General features: G+C 31.8%; 2 protein-coding genes across 4 annotated transcripts; one reads left to right on the top strand and one right to left on the bottom strand.

Moving 5' to 3' along the window:
• Positions 1–7: 7 nt before the first annotated feature.
• Positions 8–4,437, bottom strand: ABC4 (UbiA prenyltransferase family protein). 3 transcript variants are annotated; one of them, XM_022888797.2, is made up of 13 exons: positions 4,345–4,437; positions 3,878–3,973; positions 3,669–3,792; positions 3,032–3,281; positions 2,027–2,130; positions 1,878–1,949; positions 1,630–1,768; positions 1,394–1,500; positions 1,213–1,312; positions 1,081–1,119; positions 897–1,007; positions 706–771; positions 8–469 (listed from the first exon to the last, which is right to left on the bottom strand). In XM_022888797.2, exons 1-13 carry the CDS (start codon positions 4,403–4,405, stop codon positions 362–364), a joined length of 1,377 nt encoding a protein of 458 aa, XP_022744532.2. In that variant the 5' UTR covers positions 4,406–4,437; the 3' UTR covers positions 8–361. The 3 variants fall into 3 exon arrangements, with proteins under 3 accessions (XP_022744532.2, XP_089601513.1, XP_089601514.1); XM_089745387.1 differs by having other exon boundaries at positions 3,669–3,786; positions 4,345–4,435; XM_089745388.1 differs by having other exon boundaries at positions 3,669–3,786; positions 3,865–3,973; positions 4,345–4,433.
• A 5,398-nt stretch (positions 4,438–9,835) lies between these two features.
• Positions 9,836–14,612, top strand: LOC111295317 (polyadenylate-binding protein 2-like). Its single transcript, XM_022888763.2, has 6 exons — positions 9,836–10,000; positions 10,074–10,176; positions 10,645–10,715; positions 13,724–13,915; positions 14,084–14,205; positions 14,318–14,612. Exons 1-6 carry the CDS (start codon positions 9,953–9,955, stop codon positions 14,364–14,366), a joined length of 585 nt encoding a protein of 194 aa, XP_022744498.1. The 5' UTR covers positions 9,836–9,952; the 3' UTR covers positions 14,367–14,612.
• The last annotated feature ends 445 nt before the right edge of the window (positions 14,613–15,057 follow it).

Here is a 15,057-nt window from a genome sequence, read left to right as displayed (position 1 = left end):
TGGCATGGGAAAATCAGTTCAATTATGTTTAAATTATAGCCGAATGGTTATTAACTGTTGGCTGAACCATTGTTCTTATTATGTCGTGCTGAACATAATGATTTGTAGAAATGAAAATGGTGAAATAGAAAGGTTGATTCTAACATGGCATGAGCAAAAGGGATGATCATCTCCTTAAGGTAGTTATTTGGCTATAAATTCGATTTCTTGAACTGGCAATTGGAAAATGGCGATCTACAGCTTCTTGTCAAATTTGATACCTTGTCATTGACTACAGACTACGCAAGCTGTTGGTGGCAAAAACCCTCAATATACTCGTGAGGAGGCATGTACCGAAAGAGAGTGTCAACCTCAGAACATATCATTTAGCAAGCATCCTAGCTAATACCAGCCCTGCAGTCATTGCAGCTCCAAATAAAGCATGCAATCTTACGCAGTAATATTTTGCCATGAAGATCTTCCCTTTGTCCTGTAAGAAAGAATTCTTGTAAGGAAAAAATATCAAAAAAAAAGTTGAAGGAAATAGTAAGAAAATCAATGGATATGCGACTCGTCTAGGCGTTGAAGTCCACATGGTTATACCATAAAATGAGCCAAGTGGTGCAACTAGTCATAAGAAACAGGATCTCACAGTCTTCTCTTTTACATCTTTGGGGGTAATCTCCATTACCAACATTGAGATTAACGTGCAAGTTCACTACTTACCTTGTGGTTCTCTTCAACAAAGCTAACTACCAGTTTTCCTATAGGTAAGGTCAAGGCACAGAGAACCTGATAAAACCAAACAGAAGCATAGAAGTTGCAATAAGCATACTTATGAACTTTTTACCATTTGAGCATAATCAATTAGATGAAATGCATTGTATTTGTCTCTACCAATTTAAACTTCTACTTACAATGCAAGTTAGTGGAAGAGCTCTGCGTAGACCAAGAGCAAATAAAAGAGAATAGAGTGTCAAGACTGCCCCTTTCACAACTACCGAACCTCTCTCAGTGCCCATCTTGACCTGCAATTGGAAAAAAAAAAAAAATCTCCCTCTGTAACACAGAAAACCCTGAGACTTGATTGAGTGTACATACCAAAGGTGACATTTTCCCAATGGCAAGATCTTCTTCAACCTGAAATATATACAGCATTCATGTCATTCATACAAAACCTATGGTGAGAATGCAAATTTTCTTAATACAAAGGACTAAGAAAAAAAAACTAACTTGATGAAAATGACTACAAAACAGAATAAGGGTTGTTGTCAAGCCTACGAGGAGTGACGCAGAAAGAACTATGCGAGTTAAGGGGAGGAAGATTATCTCACTGCCAAAATTGCCCAAAATTAATGTATTGAAGGGAAAAAAAATGAATCTAAAAATGCTGCATTCTCTTTGAGTAAACAACCGTTTGCTGCCCAGCAACTGGTAGAAAGCACTAGTGGCAAATGGGCCAAAAGCTGCAAAGCACAAGGGCTCTCCTAATCCTCGGTAACTTAACCGAAATGGTGGGCACTGCAATGGATTCAATGTTAAAAATATATCAGAACCTGCTATGTGCAGCACGCATGCCCCTTAAATGAGAAAATTGTTGGAAATTGATTTGTATGATCGGTGCTATTATTGCACTTAGAATCACTCTACCTGATATACATAACCACAACTGATTGCGCAAGCCAGTAGCAATAATGAACGCATATTTCCTGCATCTACAGATGCCCAAGTCAGCCCCATGAAGCCAAGGGCAAGTGACAAGTATGCAGCAATAAGGGGCCCGGAACGACTTTCCAAGCACATTACAGAACAGTTTTATTTTCATCAGAAAACAGGAAAAGTTACTAAACAAATGAAAGAAGATACAGACGTTGGCAATAGGCAAAGCATCAAGTTACCTGCCAACCAAATTAACTACTGACTCCTTTTTGTTCTTATCTGCACCTGTATCGAAATCGTAGACATCATTGCTGCAAATTGACAAAATTTGAAACTTTTAGCAACCTAAAAGCTTGCTGAGAATCAAGTGTCCACCACCATAACTTACCTTAAATTGATCCAAGTAATAATAAGAACTGAAGAAGCCAAGAGAATAATATAACGCCTAGCAGAAAACAAGCCAGTTTGCAAATAAGCCACTGCACCACCTACCTGCTCAAAAATATAAACAATGGTAATGCACACAAAATTGTATTGCATTAAGATTGCACAGAAGTACATTTGTGGATTATCAAACATTTATATCTCGGGGCAGCAAAAGAGAAAAAATCAAGAATTTTAGAACTTTGTCTGTGGTAGCAACATACAAGGTGAACAGTAATACAAACTTTTTGCTTGAACTGATGCATGATATTGGCTAATGCTCTAGGCACTTATGTTTGAGACTGCATTAAAATCAAGGGGTCAAGTGCATTCTGACAAAATTAAGGCTGTCTGTCAAGTTGATTATGTTACTTGGTGCATGTTGTTAAGTGGTCCACCATTAGTTCTGCTCGTATCCTGAATCGTTATATTGATGACTTGATAAGGCAGGTTGAAAGTATTATCTTCCAATTAATTAGTAAATTAGGTAAAAACCAAGCTGGAAATGAAAACTGAGGAACTTCCCAGCAAATATTAAGCTACCCATACTGGGAAGTCATTTATCAAGATGAATGGATTGACTCCTCGTCCTTCAATCAACTATAGTTGTAGAGTTAGCAAAATCCATACTTTATGCCTTCATGACATGCAGCTGCTTCCATTAGTTATACAATAATGCCCAATTGCTTTACACATGAGTAAGCATAAACGGTATGAAAACTATGGAACGTTACAAGTCTGTGAAATAATTATTAGATGGATAAACTGCTGTAAACAGGAGACTGATATCTACTAGCTTAAACATTTTTTATCATGTCCAATTGTCGATCAAGATTCCCACACTGGATTCCTTAAAGGCTACCTAGTAACTCTCAAGATAGAATTGATACACAATCTAAAAAATACCAAGTTGCTAATGGGACTAAACTTGTTCATTATGATAAGACTTCCATGTGTTGAAGAAACTCACAGTTAGAGGAACCAAAGCAACAGAGTAAATTGGCAATTTAATTGCCCTCCATATCAAGGTTGCTTGAGAAACATCTGTCTCCTCTTGATGGGTGTTGTCAGGAATGTCTGATGTACACTTGGGAAAAATATGTTGCTGTCTGTTCGGGCACCTGATGTTTAATCTTCTAATTTGGAAAAAATTTCGATCATTAGAACAGAAATGCAATGATCCTCCCAAAGTTTTTGGAAAATTCTCCCCTTCACAAGACCTGATCAGGAAAATATAAAGCAAGTGATTGTAGAGACATAGGCCAAGAACTCTCTCTCTCTCCATGTTCTTACACCCTAGGAAAAGGTGAAGAGGGGATGTAAAGCAAATGAATCATGTAAGGAAGTGATAGACACTAAGCATCTTTCAAACACTAGCAAATTAAAGCGAAGCAAGGTCCATGTTGTCATTAATTCCAATGCAGTTCCTCAAAAATTTAAGGATTTGAGATATTTGTTACATAATATAAGTGATAAACTCCAAAGGTGCATTGGCAAGCATTTTTGTACAGCATAGAAACATTATCATACGTAATCCAGAAAACGTTTTGAGTAAACCAAAATCAATTGGCTCAGACAGTTGCACGCAAAATTTATACGAAACTCACCTCCTAAGGTAACGTTGCTTTGCGAAGTGAACATGGTGTATTCCTACACCAGACCCAAAGCACGAGGAGCTAAGCGTTTCAGCCAAAGGCTTCAACATATCTCGGTGTTGCCTACAGGCTACAGCTGATCACCAGGATTATTGGAAATTAACAAGAAAATACTAGAAGATTTAGAGAAAAAGAAGAAGAAGAATGCCTTTTAATCTCACAGCAGTAAATTGGGTCATTGGTTTCACCCTCAGGAATGTCTGAAGACCAGATAAGCTGCCCCTTTGAGTTCAATTTTGTAGTGTTGTTTGTCTTATCTGGATCAACGGAAAATAGATGCTTTATGTCCTTTTCATAATCCTAAGGTTCTCCAATAACATGTTGACAGCTGTTTACAGCGGTGAGTCTCCCATGACCTCTCTCAAACGTTTACTCCAACTGTGAAACTATATTCTTTTTCAATTTTCTTTTGTTATTTGCTCTATAAAACCCAGAAACCTCAGATCCGGGATGAACCGCCTCCCTAAGAAAAAGAGTTAATGACTGGACTCTGGAGTAAACGTTTGAAAGGGGTTATGTGTGACTCAATCGACATATTATTGGGAAACCGTAGGAAAAGCACTTCCCTTGTCTGGAAACGGTTGGGAAGATTAATTGATAAAGTGATAACAACCAGAATCTTCATTACCAATCCTATCCATGCACACAAAATTTTCTGGGCCCTTGAGCCTCCCCTTTCCCGACTGCATACACCGTTTTGTGTTTTTTTTTTTTTTTAAATAATCAAAATTTTCAATTGATTTGCTTCGATTTTTGTATATATAGAAAATCAATAAAAACTATTAGATGGTTGAGTCTAAAAGTAAACAAAGTTGATTGAAAATTTTTAAATTCGATGATTCATATATTTATATCATGTAAAATATTAAAATTTATATATTTATATTATATTTTATACATAAATTATATATTATAATTTACGTTGACATAAAAATATAAAATATATTTTTTTGATTTTATTAAATTTAAATTAATTATTATTAAAAATTTAAGCCATATTAACCTAAATTAATTATTATTAAAAATTTGAGTCATATTATTTTTTTATTCTATATTCACATCATATTTATATCGTATCATTAAAATCCATCCATCTTTCACCCTCTAAAATATTCATTTTTATTTTACTTTGACAAAAAGAAAGGCAATTTTATACTTTTTCACCTTTTTCATCCAATCATTCCTTTTCTTTTTTTAGCAAGTATTTATTTCATTTAATTTTTTGAATATTTTAAATAAAAAAAGCCAAAAGAAATAAATTCTCTTGCCTTTTCCTATTTTTAGAAAAACCAATCGATCGGATCAAGATGAATTTATGCTCTCTTCAAACCTAATCTAATTTTATATTTGTAATAACTAAACTTGATCCAATGATTTTTTTTTATTTTTAATACCCAAATTCAACTCAATATTATATAAAATCATATTAGATCTAACTCGACTTGAAATTAATAAAATATTATTTTTAAAATATAAAATATTATTTTTAATATAAATATAAAATATATAATTAAATAATTAATTCAAAAAAAAATTTTATATATGTTAGGTCCCCTGACCTTGAATTTTTTTATTGTTACCTAACTCGATTCAAAATTCGATTTAGAAAAAAAACCCCTAAAAAATTAAATCGAGTCGATGGATTGGTTTGCTATCCTTACTAATCCTTTATATTTCTTTATTTTTCATGTTTTTTTTTTCATTTGATTATTTGGATTTTTTTTACCATTCTCGAAGAAATCATGTTCCACATTAAAAATCTACCTTTTTTTTTAACAAATCTTTCTCCCTTTTCTCTTTCCTTCCTACATCAATTCAATATCAAAACAAAATATCTTTGGATAAATTATATAAATATACCCTGAGATTTAACAAGATTTCAATTTATCCTTTAAGATTTAAAAAGTGACACTTAACCACCCACAGTTGTGTATATATGACATTCAATTAGTTTTCATTAACACTGTTGACGCTTAATCAATAAACTATAACTCTTTCCCCATATTTTTTTTTGTTTGCTATTTCTCAAAATCAAACTTTTCAAAGAAAAATTGGATTTGAAGTATGAATTTTTCATAATTTTTAACAAAGTGGGAATTAAATGTTAGAAAAGTATGCTACTGTGGTGTGTGCTGTTAATTGATTTTCTCCCTCTTCCTCTTTATTCTAAAAATCCAAAATTTTTTAAAAAATTCAAACCAAAACCCAAAAAGAAAAAAAAAAAAACCTAGTTGAATTATTGTGGCTATTACGTAGATTTATGATTGTTTTGTGGGTTTACTAAGTGTGAGTAATTTAAGGTGAAGTTGGGTTCTCTGAGTTTTTTTTATTTTTTATGGTTACTAGGTTTGTTTCTGGGTTTCTTCTAAACAATTTACTCTATTGATGGTTGTCTTTAGAAATTGGTATAGCTACCAAAGAGAGATTGGTTATTTGTTTGATATTTAATACAATTTCTTATAACAAAAAATTCATTCCTAAAAAGACACAAAACCTAGAATTTGCATACAAACAAATAAGCAAAAAAAAAAAAAAAGTTTCAACCAATAACAATCATCACAGCCAAAAAACACCATTAATAGGAACATCCAAGAACAAAATCAAAATTTGGGTCTTGGTTTGAGATTGCTTTTTTGGGTTTGTAAAAAAGAGTTTTTCGATGATTTTTTGTTTGGTTGTTTTTTAGGGTTTCTTTTCAAACTAAGGAGAAGAAGATGCTACTGACAAAAAAAGGTGTGGCAACACAATGAGTTCTTTGATTTTATCATTGGAATTTTCTTTTATAGTTTATGGTGGTAGTCACTGGTGACGAAAGACAATAGTACCAGCTGAAAATGGTAACACAATGGATGGTGATAACGAGTTTTGACAGAATCTAAGATTTTAAGTTTATAATTCCAAAAAGAAAGCAAAGAACTTAACTTAGGGAGAAAAAGCTATTGCAAAAAAAAATTAAAGCATTAGAGAGAAGAAAACTAGAGGAAATAAATTTTATTGAATATAACTTTTATAAAAAAAATTAATATGATTTTAGAGAGAAAAAATGAATTAAAGATGAAAAAGATGAAAAAAAAGGAAAAAAGTAATGGTTTTGGATAAAAATACAATAAAACAAATCATAAGGTAATTAAGTGTCACATTTTAAATATTATGAAACAAATTCAAATCGCATTTAACCACATGATATATATATATATATATATGTAATTTACCCAATATCTTATGTTTTACTCTATACATCACCTTTTGTTATATTTTTTTTCATTTTTTATTTTTTTAACTATACCTTATTTGAACAAAAAATAAAAAAAAAAGTTTTAGCTCAAAAATTAACTTTTTTCCTTCATTATTTTTTCTTTTATTTCTTACCACATCAAATTAATACCCATCTCTCTTTTATTTTTCACGTTTTCTCTTCCTCTCACTGTTTCTCATTTTGTTCATTCTTATATATTTATTTGATCTTAATTTTTAGTTCATATCAAAGCTTTGAATTGTAGGTTTCTGTGGTTCCCTTTCTTTTTCTTTAAATAAATGAAGTTATATCAAAGTTTTTTTTTCGTTGAAATTGTTGATTATTGAATATTAATTTTTAAGTGTAGGATTATTGAAGTTTGAAAGAAGAAAGCTTTGACGAAAACAAAGTCCAGGGCAAAAAATTAAAAGAAAAATTGTATGCGAAAGCTATTTTTATTGGATTATTTAAAGTTTCAATTAATTTTTTTTCTTTTTTGGATTTTTGTTATTGATCATCTTGCAACTTTTGTTCTTTTGCTTTTTTTTTTTCTCTCAATTTTTCTTTTAATTTTATTTGGATAATTGTGTTTTTTTATAGTGAAGATATTTATGTGTCAAGTTTTATGGTAACATCTATTAATTCCTTTCCCTCTATCTTATAGTTCTTTTTTTTTTTTTTAAATAAACTTGTAACTTTTAATTAAACTTATTTAAGGGTCGAGTTACCCACTAAAGTTGGAAGGTTCACTTAAGTTTTAAGAGAGTTTAGACAAAATTAAAACCTATTAAATGAACTTAAGTATAATTATAGGTTCATTTAAATTTCAAATTGGGTCTTGAACAAAAGATTTAAAGCCTGAGTCCAACCTTGCTCAATCCGAATTCATATATATATATTTATATATGTAAATTAATTCATATATATAAATTAAAAATAAAAATTATATATATAAGAAATGTATATAATTTTTAGTTTTAATTTATATATATAAATTGAATATAATCCTATTAAATGTAATTTAATCACTTTTTTATTTTTTTATTATATAAATTAAGTTGAATGTATGTTCTTATAATTTATTCTTTTAATTTGAGTTGGGTTTCAAAAAAAATTTAAGACTTGAAATTTCAAATTAATATAAGCTGACAAGCATATGAATTATTAATACCAAATATAAATTTAGTTCGAACCCAATTTGACTCGATCTATAAGCACCTTTACTTTTAATTTTTTAACCATAAAAAGCAAAGATAATAGATATGAAACCACGTATAAGGTAAATTTGAATATCATAATGGGAATAATTTAATATGAATGTAACAGTAGTTATGATTTTTTTTTTTCATTTATAATAATTTCAGACAATTTAAAAGTTTATAAGCTAAAAAACTGAGAACGTGAACTTGGAATAATTCTATTTAAAAATCAAGCACATAAAGTTTTTTATTTATTTAATTCTAAATTGAAATGTTTATTTAAATTATTTACTATTATTTCTTAAATGCATATTCTACAAAATATGTATGTGAAGCAGCAGAAAAAAATAAAGGTTACTTGAACTCATTTCATTGATTTGGTCCTTGCTTGTAAATTTGTCAAATTTTTTTATTTGTATTTTTTCTTGTTTGGTTTCTTTGGAATATTGATTATATCAGTGAAATCAATGCTCCAATAAGAGTAAGTTCAAATTTCTTCTTAACTTTTTGATTCTTGTTACATACATCTGATCTATATATACTGAACAAGAGCTTCATGGATTGACATCTGGTCAATTGAAAGAAACCCTAATTCAAATTTAAAGACAAAATTCAAGTAAATTATGCAGAGACATTTATAGACCAGGAATTCTAGTAAAATTATCCTGATCTGTATATGTTGAATGAAATTGTGCATTTTTAAAGCTCATCGATCGAGCCAGCACATGTCCAGAATAGGACAATTTGCGTAGAGTAAATTAAAATAAATTGGATATACATTATCAAGGAAATAGGTGTAGCCGTGTAGGAACGTGTTTGCTATCTACACCATAATTAGAAGTATAAATGATACATTAGTATTCGTAAGTTATTTGGGTTCGATTCGAAGAAAACTCGAATTTGATTCGATTATTATCGAATCGAGCTCGAGTAACTCGACTTATCGATTGAATCGAATTCGAATATTCTTATATCCGACTCGAGTAGCTCGTGAACCTAATCGAGCTTTTATATTTAAATATATTTTTATTATTTTAATTAATAAAATATTTCGAGTCTAAGTTCGAGCATGAATAATTAAACTCTTGTCGAGTATACGAATCGAGCTTATTTTTACATATTAATTGAACTTAATCGAACGAACTCGAGTAACTCGAATTCGATCATGAATCGAACTTAAGCTTGAAAAATAAAACTCGATCGAATTCGAGTCGAATATCGAGTTTTGAGTTGTGAGTCAAATTTGAGCTCGAACTTCTCGCTATTCGACTTGGTTTGACTAGACTACACCCCTAACCATAACTCAGTTTTAAAATACACAATAATGTTGGATGGTGGGGAAATAAAATTTGCTATACAAAATTTTAATCCTGTCAATTTTATACTATAAATAATTATATGATTGAAAAAAAAAGTTGGATTTGATCAAAGTTAAAAAAATATATTTTATATTTAATGTGCTTTATAAATTACGATATAGTAATTTTTATATTTTATGTTTAATAAATATAAAATATATAAAGATGAATACGTGATTTATCAGTTATAAAAAAATTTGGATTAACTTTTTTTTTTTTTTTGCTTTTTATCATTAATAAATAAAATAAGTATTTAAAAAAAATAAAACCTAATTATCTGTTGTCCCAAGAAAAAGGTTGCGGTGAAAGGTAAAATTCAGCCCTAATAACACCGTAAAAATAAAACTCAGCAGAGCAAAGGGACAAGCTGCTGCTTTCTGTTCTTAAATTTTATTTGATTTTTTTTTATTTATTCTTCAAAACCCCAATTCAATTGAAAGAGAGATGGAAGGAGAAGATGTAGACATGGCAGCTGGGGAATCCACTGAAGCTGTAATTTTACATTTTTATTGGTTTTAGGGCTTTTTTCTATTTTGAGGAAAGCCTAATTTAAAGAAATTTTCAGGACCTCGATGACATGAAAAGAAGGTTAGAAGAGATGGAGGAAGAGGCTGCTGCTCTTCGCGAGATGCAAGCTAAGGTCGAGAAGGAGATGGGTTCCGTACAAGGTTCTTTTTTTTTTTTTTTTCTTTTTGTGGGTTGAATGTGCTCCTTTTCATTTTGCAATTTTGGGTTTTTTTTTTTTTAGTTATTACGTTGAATAAAATCATTTCATTGACGCACTTCGTTTTTTTTCTCTTGCGAATTCCTATAAAAGGGGTTTTGGTTTACAATGTGTGATTGTAAAACTATTTGATAAATCCACTCATTTGGCTTTTTCTGTTTTTTAGATACTAACAAAGCTTTCGAATCGAAAGCAAATCTCTAATGGGTTTTCAATTTTCATATGCTAAGTTTTTATATGGCATCGTTTGCTTTAGTATGGAATGTTGAATCCAGTGGGAATGTGGCTGTTACAAGATGATTACCTATCTTCTTTGCTTTAGTTTTAGTTGCATGCTCATCTTTTGTTGTTGGATCTAATTGAAGACACAAGCATTAAGAGTCATTATCAATGTTTGTTTCTATGCAACTAGATCCAGCTGCTGCAGCTACATCTCAGGCAAATCGAGAGGAAGTAGATTCCCGATCAGTCTTTGTGGGCAATGTGAGGCCTCTTTCCCTTATATGATTGCTTGCCTTTGCCTTTGCTTAATTCTCCTTAAACAGTGTTGGTTCTGTTTGATTTTTTTCTTAAAATTTCATTTTGGGGAGTTGATACAGCAATTTCAACTGTAATGCCTCAATATGATGCTTTAGCCATTCTCACGTGGTGGGCAAAGGCCTACTTTGTTCTTGTTTTTGTAGATTGATTGAGGAGATTAGCATGTCATTTTAGCTATCTGTGTAGCTTGTGCCTACTTATTGATAAATATTTCTCAATACTGTAGGTGAATATATGCAGTTTTATCCTTAGAGTCAACTTCCATGCTTTCAGCTATAAAAGCCTTTGAGTAGGGGGTTTAAATAATTTGTCTTAGTAGTAGTCAGAAACTGATCAGGCTCAAACTTATCATTTGAGGTGCTCTAGGTACAATCAAATTCTATTATTTGTATTAAAAATTATCCACATGTTACTTGCAAGTTCTTATTCGAACTAATTAAGCAAGGATGCAAAGTGCTGGCATTCAGACCAATCTTCACAGCCGAAGTTAAAATCTGGTCGACGCTTTGACCGGGTAAACTAGTGTTCTAGCTTACTGTTGCATCAGGTGGATACACTGGATTAAAAGCCAAAACCCTGCAGCATCTTATTGGATAATATTGGAGTCTCGTATGGGTGATATTAATATAGGAGTTGCTTTACATGCATGAAGAAACCATCCATGGAAGGCTACATTTTCCTGACATGCTCATCTAGGCATGGGGAAGAACAAAAAAATCAATTATAACTTGAATTAGACAGTCTTTTGGAAAGTCAGCAGCATCTTACTGGATAATATTGGAGTCTCGTATGGGTGATATTAGTATAGGAGTTGCTTTACATGCATGAAGAAACCATCCATGGAAGGCTACATTTTCCTGACATGCTCATCTAGGCATGGGGAATAACAAAAAATATCAATTATAACTTGAATTAGATAGTCTTTTGGAAAGTTATAATAAGTATTTAATGCAGAGTTTATTAGTTGTTTAGAGTTCATTGAAATGGCTTCTTTTCATTATCAACTCCAGTTCAGTTTCTGAGTCATGTTGACCACTTTTAATTAAATATTTGTGGTCTCTGATATGGTTCTGGCTTCAGTTCTGAGCATAACGTTTCTATTGAGGAAAGAAAATGAAGATGCGGAAAAATTATGACATTAAGGAAAATAAATGTTAAGAATGTTAACTTTTCTATAAGATGTAAGTTATATTGTCATAAAATGTTTTCTCGTGAAAATAGGTGTTTGGACTGTTCTTGTTTTTCTTCTCTTTGCTTCTTTTCATGTGGTTTTCCAAATTAGTTTTCCTTAGTTTGGTCACATATCCCTCATTTGTGACATAGTGAACTGGGATTTATTTATTTTGGGTGCTGCCCTTCTAAAGTTTATCAAGTTGATACACTTTTAAGGTTTGGTTTTAGTAACTATTGTAGTAGCAAGTAGTGTCTTTGAAATCTGAAATTCAAGGATTTTGGTAATGGCATTGCTAAGTAGGAGGGTCATAATGTGGTAACCTTACTACCTACTATTTATGGCATATTTAACTCATGATGGTGATAACACAACAGATTTAATTCAATAGATGTGAATAAGTATTTTATCTTATTGTACCTTTTTTCCCTTTCACTTCTCTTGTGTAGAAAACTAGAAATGCTGCAATTTGCTTTCTTGTTTCACCAAGTGAGCATTTCCTTCATTATTAGATGTAAAGCTTGAGCCTTTAACATTTGAAGGATTTCTCAGTTTAGAATCCTTCGTTGACTTTATTTTTTACTATAATTGCAGGTGAAGCTTCATTCTTCAAGTTTTCTGATTTAATAATTCAGGGGTTGAGTGAAAATAGCTGATATAAATGTTCTTGAGCTAGGATACATACAGGCCATACTATATTTATGTGATTGAAGAGAGATGATAAAAACAAGAGTGTTAACTTTTGAGTCAAAATTTGAAGGAAAGAAAACTTGAAGCCTTTCAGTAAAGAAAAAATCTGAAGGAGAAAAGAAAAAAAATTAAAAAAATATATATAAAAGCAAGGATTTTGCAAAAATCCTTCAATTGACATTACTTGAAATAGCAAGAAAAAAGCAAAAAAAAAAAAAAAGAAAAAAAGAAAAAAAAAAGAAGGCATTGGCATTGTAAAAGAATCTTGTCTTGGTTTAACTTGATTACTTGGTCGGGATGGATGGAGAACAAATTTTGATTCAAGATTCCTGAAAATCGGTCTCAAATCTGTTGAAAGAACGTGCTTTGCAGAGAAAAGACTAGCTGTGGGTATTTGCTGGCTTATTTGCAATTCAGAGTGCTGCTTTTGCTGGTGGTCAATGGTTGAGGAATTTCTAGGTGTCTTGCTTTCTTATGGTGAGGGGTCTTTGATCTCTTTTTATTTCATTGCTTGGACAAGTAGAGATCGCTGGTTTCTTTCCAGTAATCTTTATTCTTATGTCTTAAACCCCCTGCCCCGTAAAGAAAAAGGAAAAAGGAAATGAGAACAAAGGTTTGTTTCCTTTACTTTTAACTGCTAGCTTTCCTAGAGATGCCTGTGGCATCAAATTAGTTTCTTCTAGAATGCAAACTTAATTACTATAATCCTTCTATATTTACTTAGGTTATAGTGATTAGACCATTAATCAATGTGTCAATCCTATCTATCGACAACGTCTTTCCTGTGTGATTGCTAACTGCTTGAGAAGATTTAACCATTTCCTTCTTTAGTTTGGCTCCTTAATTAGAAACTCCTGAGCAGACTGGCTATTTAACTATGGAAACTAAGACCTGGTCTTTTTTCAGGCTGGTCTGACCTTTCTTAACAAGGTGAGTAGTTTGTAGATACTTGCTGCAAGTGACCTTGTCTGCTGTTTAGCCTCTGTTTTGTTGTAATGATGACTGTCTCTTGGTTTCTAATTAATTTTTTCTTTTAAATCCTGTTGTGCACTGTTTACTGGCTACATATTAAAACATTCTGAGAATGCAGGTGGATTATTCATGTACGCCTGAAGAAGTTCAACAGCATTTCCAGTCTTGTGGAACCGTAAATAGAGTTACTATTCGTACAGACAAGTATGGCCAGCCAAAAGGTTATGCTTATGTGGAGTTCCTTGAAGCTGAGGCTGTTCAAGAGGCTCTTCTTCTGAATGAATCTGAGCTACGTGGCAGGCAGTTGAAGGTAAATTTTAGTTCCTTTGCTTTTTCTATTTATTCTTTCTACTCTTTTTCTTTGAGACAAAAACACTGCTTTTTGTACACCAAGAAAAATAGCAATGGACTTGGATTTTTCTCTTTAAACTTCCATTTGTTAAACTATTTAAACACAGTGCTCTTGATATCATTGTAGGTTACTGCTAAGCGCACCAATATTCCTGGGATGAAACAATGTCGTCCACGCCGGTCCAACCCTTTTATGCGACCCAGGAGTCCATTTATGGCTCCATATTTCTTTGCTCCTTATGGATACGGGTATGTCTTGCAGCCATGGTTTTTTCATCTTATTATCAGATTACCTTGTCATATGTCAGTAAGTTCTTGCAACGTCAAGAAAGGATGTTAAGCTTTATCCTATAAATTGCAGGAAGGTTCCAAGGTTGAGGATGGCAACGCGTTACAACCCCTATTATTAAATACCTGGACCATGGTAGTAATTCCAAATATTTTCGGTAACCGCTTTCTCTGGGGCTATGTTTTGGGTAGATTACGAGGGATTTACTTTTGCCCCGTCGATTTGGTTGATGTCCCAAAACTATGCAAGAATTGTGGTCTAGTTTTTTTTATGGTGAATTCTGCACAATATGTTTCTTGCACTACCAATGTTGCCTCACCTAAATTCATGTTTTTCAATTATGTTGAGCTGCCCCCTTTTTGGCTAAGTTCAATTCTGTGGTGAATTTTTTTTTATTGTTACTCGATTCTTGAGAATTCAATGGTTCTTTTAGCAGTTTCTAAATTCAAAAACCAGAAGTAGATTTAAGAATTTGGATAATTCATTTCCATTTGCAACACCTTGAAAGTAGTCAAATGTTAGGCTGTTAGCAAATCAGCAGGCAGCAACCATGGTTTCGGGGCTAGGCATTGCCGACTGATACGCGGCCTACGCCTCCAACTTGGTAATGGGATCAGAAGTTTGATGTACAGGGACCCATTTTTATTCTTGTTGGGTTTGAAGGTGGTCCTTGGAACAGAAGTATTCTATAAAATAAATGATTGATTGCAATTGAGACCGTTGAAAAAATAGATTTTTTTTAACCATGAAGAATTATATGTTTTAATAATAATAATTAATACTAATAATAATAATATGATTAGTAATAGTAT

The sequence above is a fragment of the Durio zibethinus genome, chromosome 16, assembly GCF_047325235.1.
Source record: "Durio zibethinus cultivar Kanyao isolate XHJ-2024 chromosome 16, ASM4732523v1, whole genome shotgun sequence".
NCBI lineage: Eukaryota > Viridiplantae > Streptophyta > Magnoliopsida > Malvales > Malvaceae > Durio > Durio zibethinus.
The sequence above is the reverse complement of the archived record's forward strand: the minus strand, read 5'-3'. Positions and strand labels throughout refer to the sequence as shown.

Coding starts and splice junctions, on each gene's coding strand:
- ABC4 (XM_022888797.2), bottom strand. CDS start 4,405: ATGCAGTCGGGAAAGGGGAGGCTCAAGGGCCCAGAAAATTTTGTGTGC. Junction 1,008..1,080: donor TTGGGAAAATGTCACCTTTG/GTATGTACACTC, acceptor TTCCAATTGCAG/GTCAAGATGGGCACTGAGAG. Junction 772..896: donor CTCTTCCACTAACTTGCATT/GTAAGTAGAAGT, acceptor TGGTTTTATCAG/GTTCTCTGTGCCTTGACCTT.
- LOC111295317 (XM_022888763.2), top strand. CDS start 9,953: ATGGAAGGAGAAGATGTAGACATGGCAGCTGGGGAATCCACTGAAGCT. Junction 10,001..10,073: donor CTGGGGAATCCACTGAAGCT/GTAATTTTACAT, acceptor AGAAATTTTCAG/GACCTCGATGACATGAAAAG. Junction 14,206..14,317: donor TTTGCTCCTTATGGATACGG/GTATGTCTTGCA, acceptor TATAAATTGCAG/GAAGGTTCCAAGGTTGAGGA.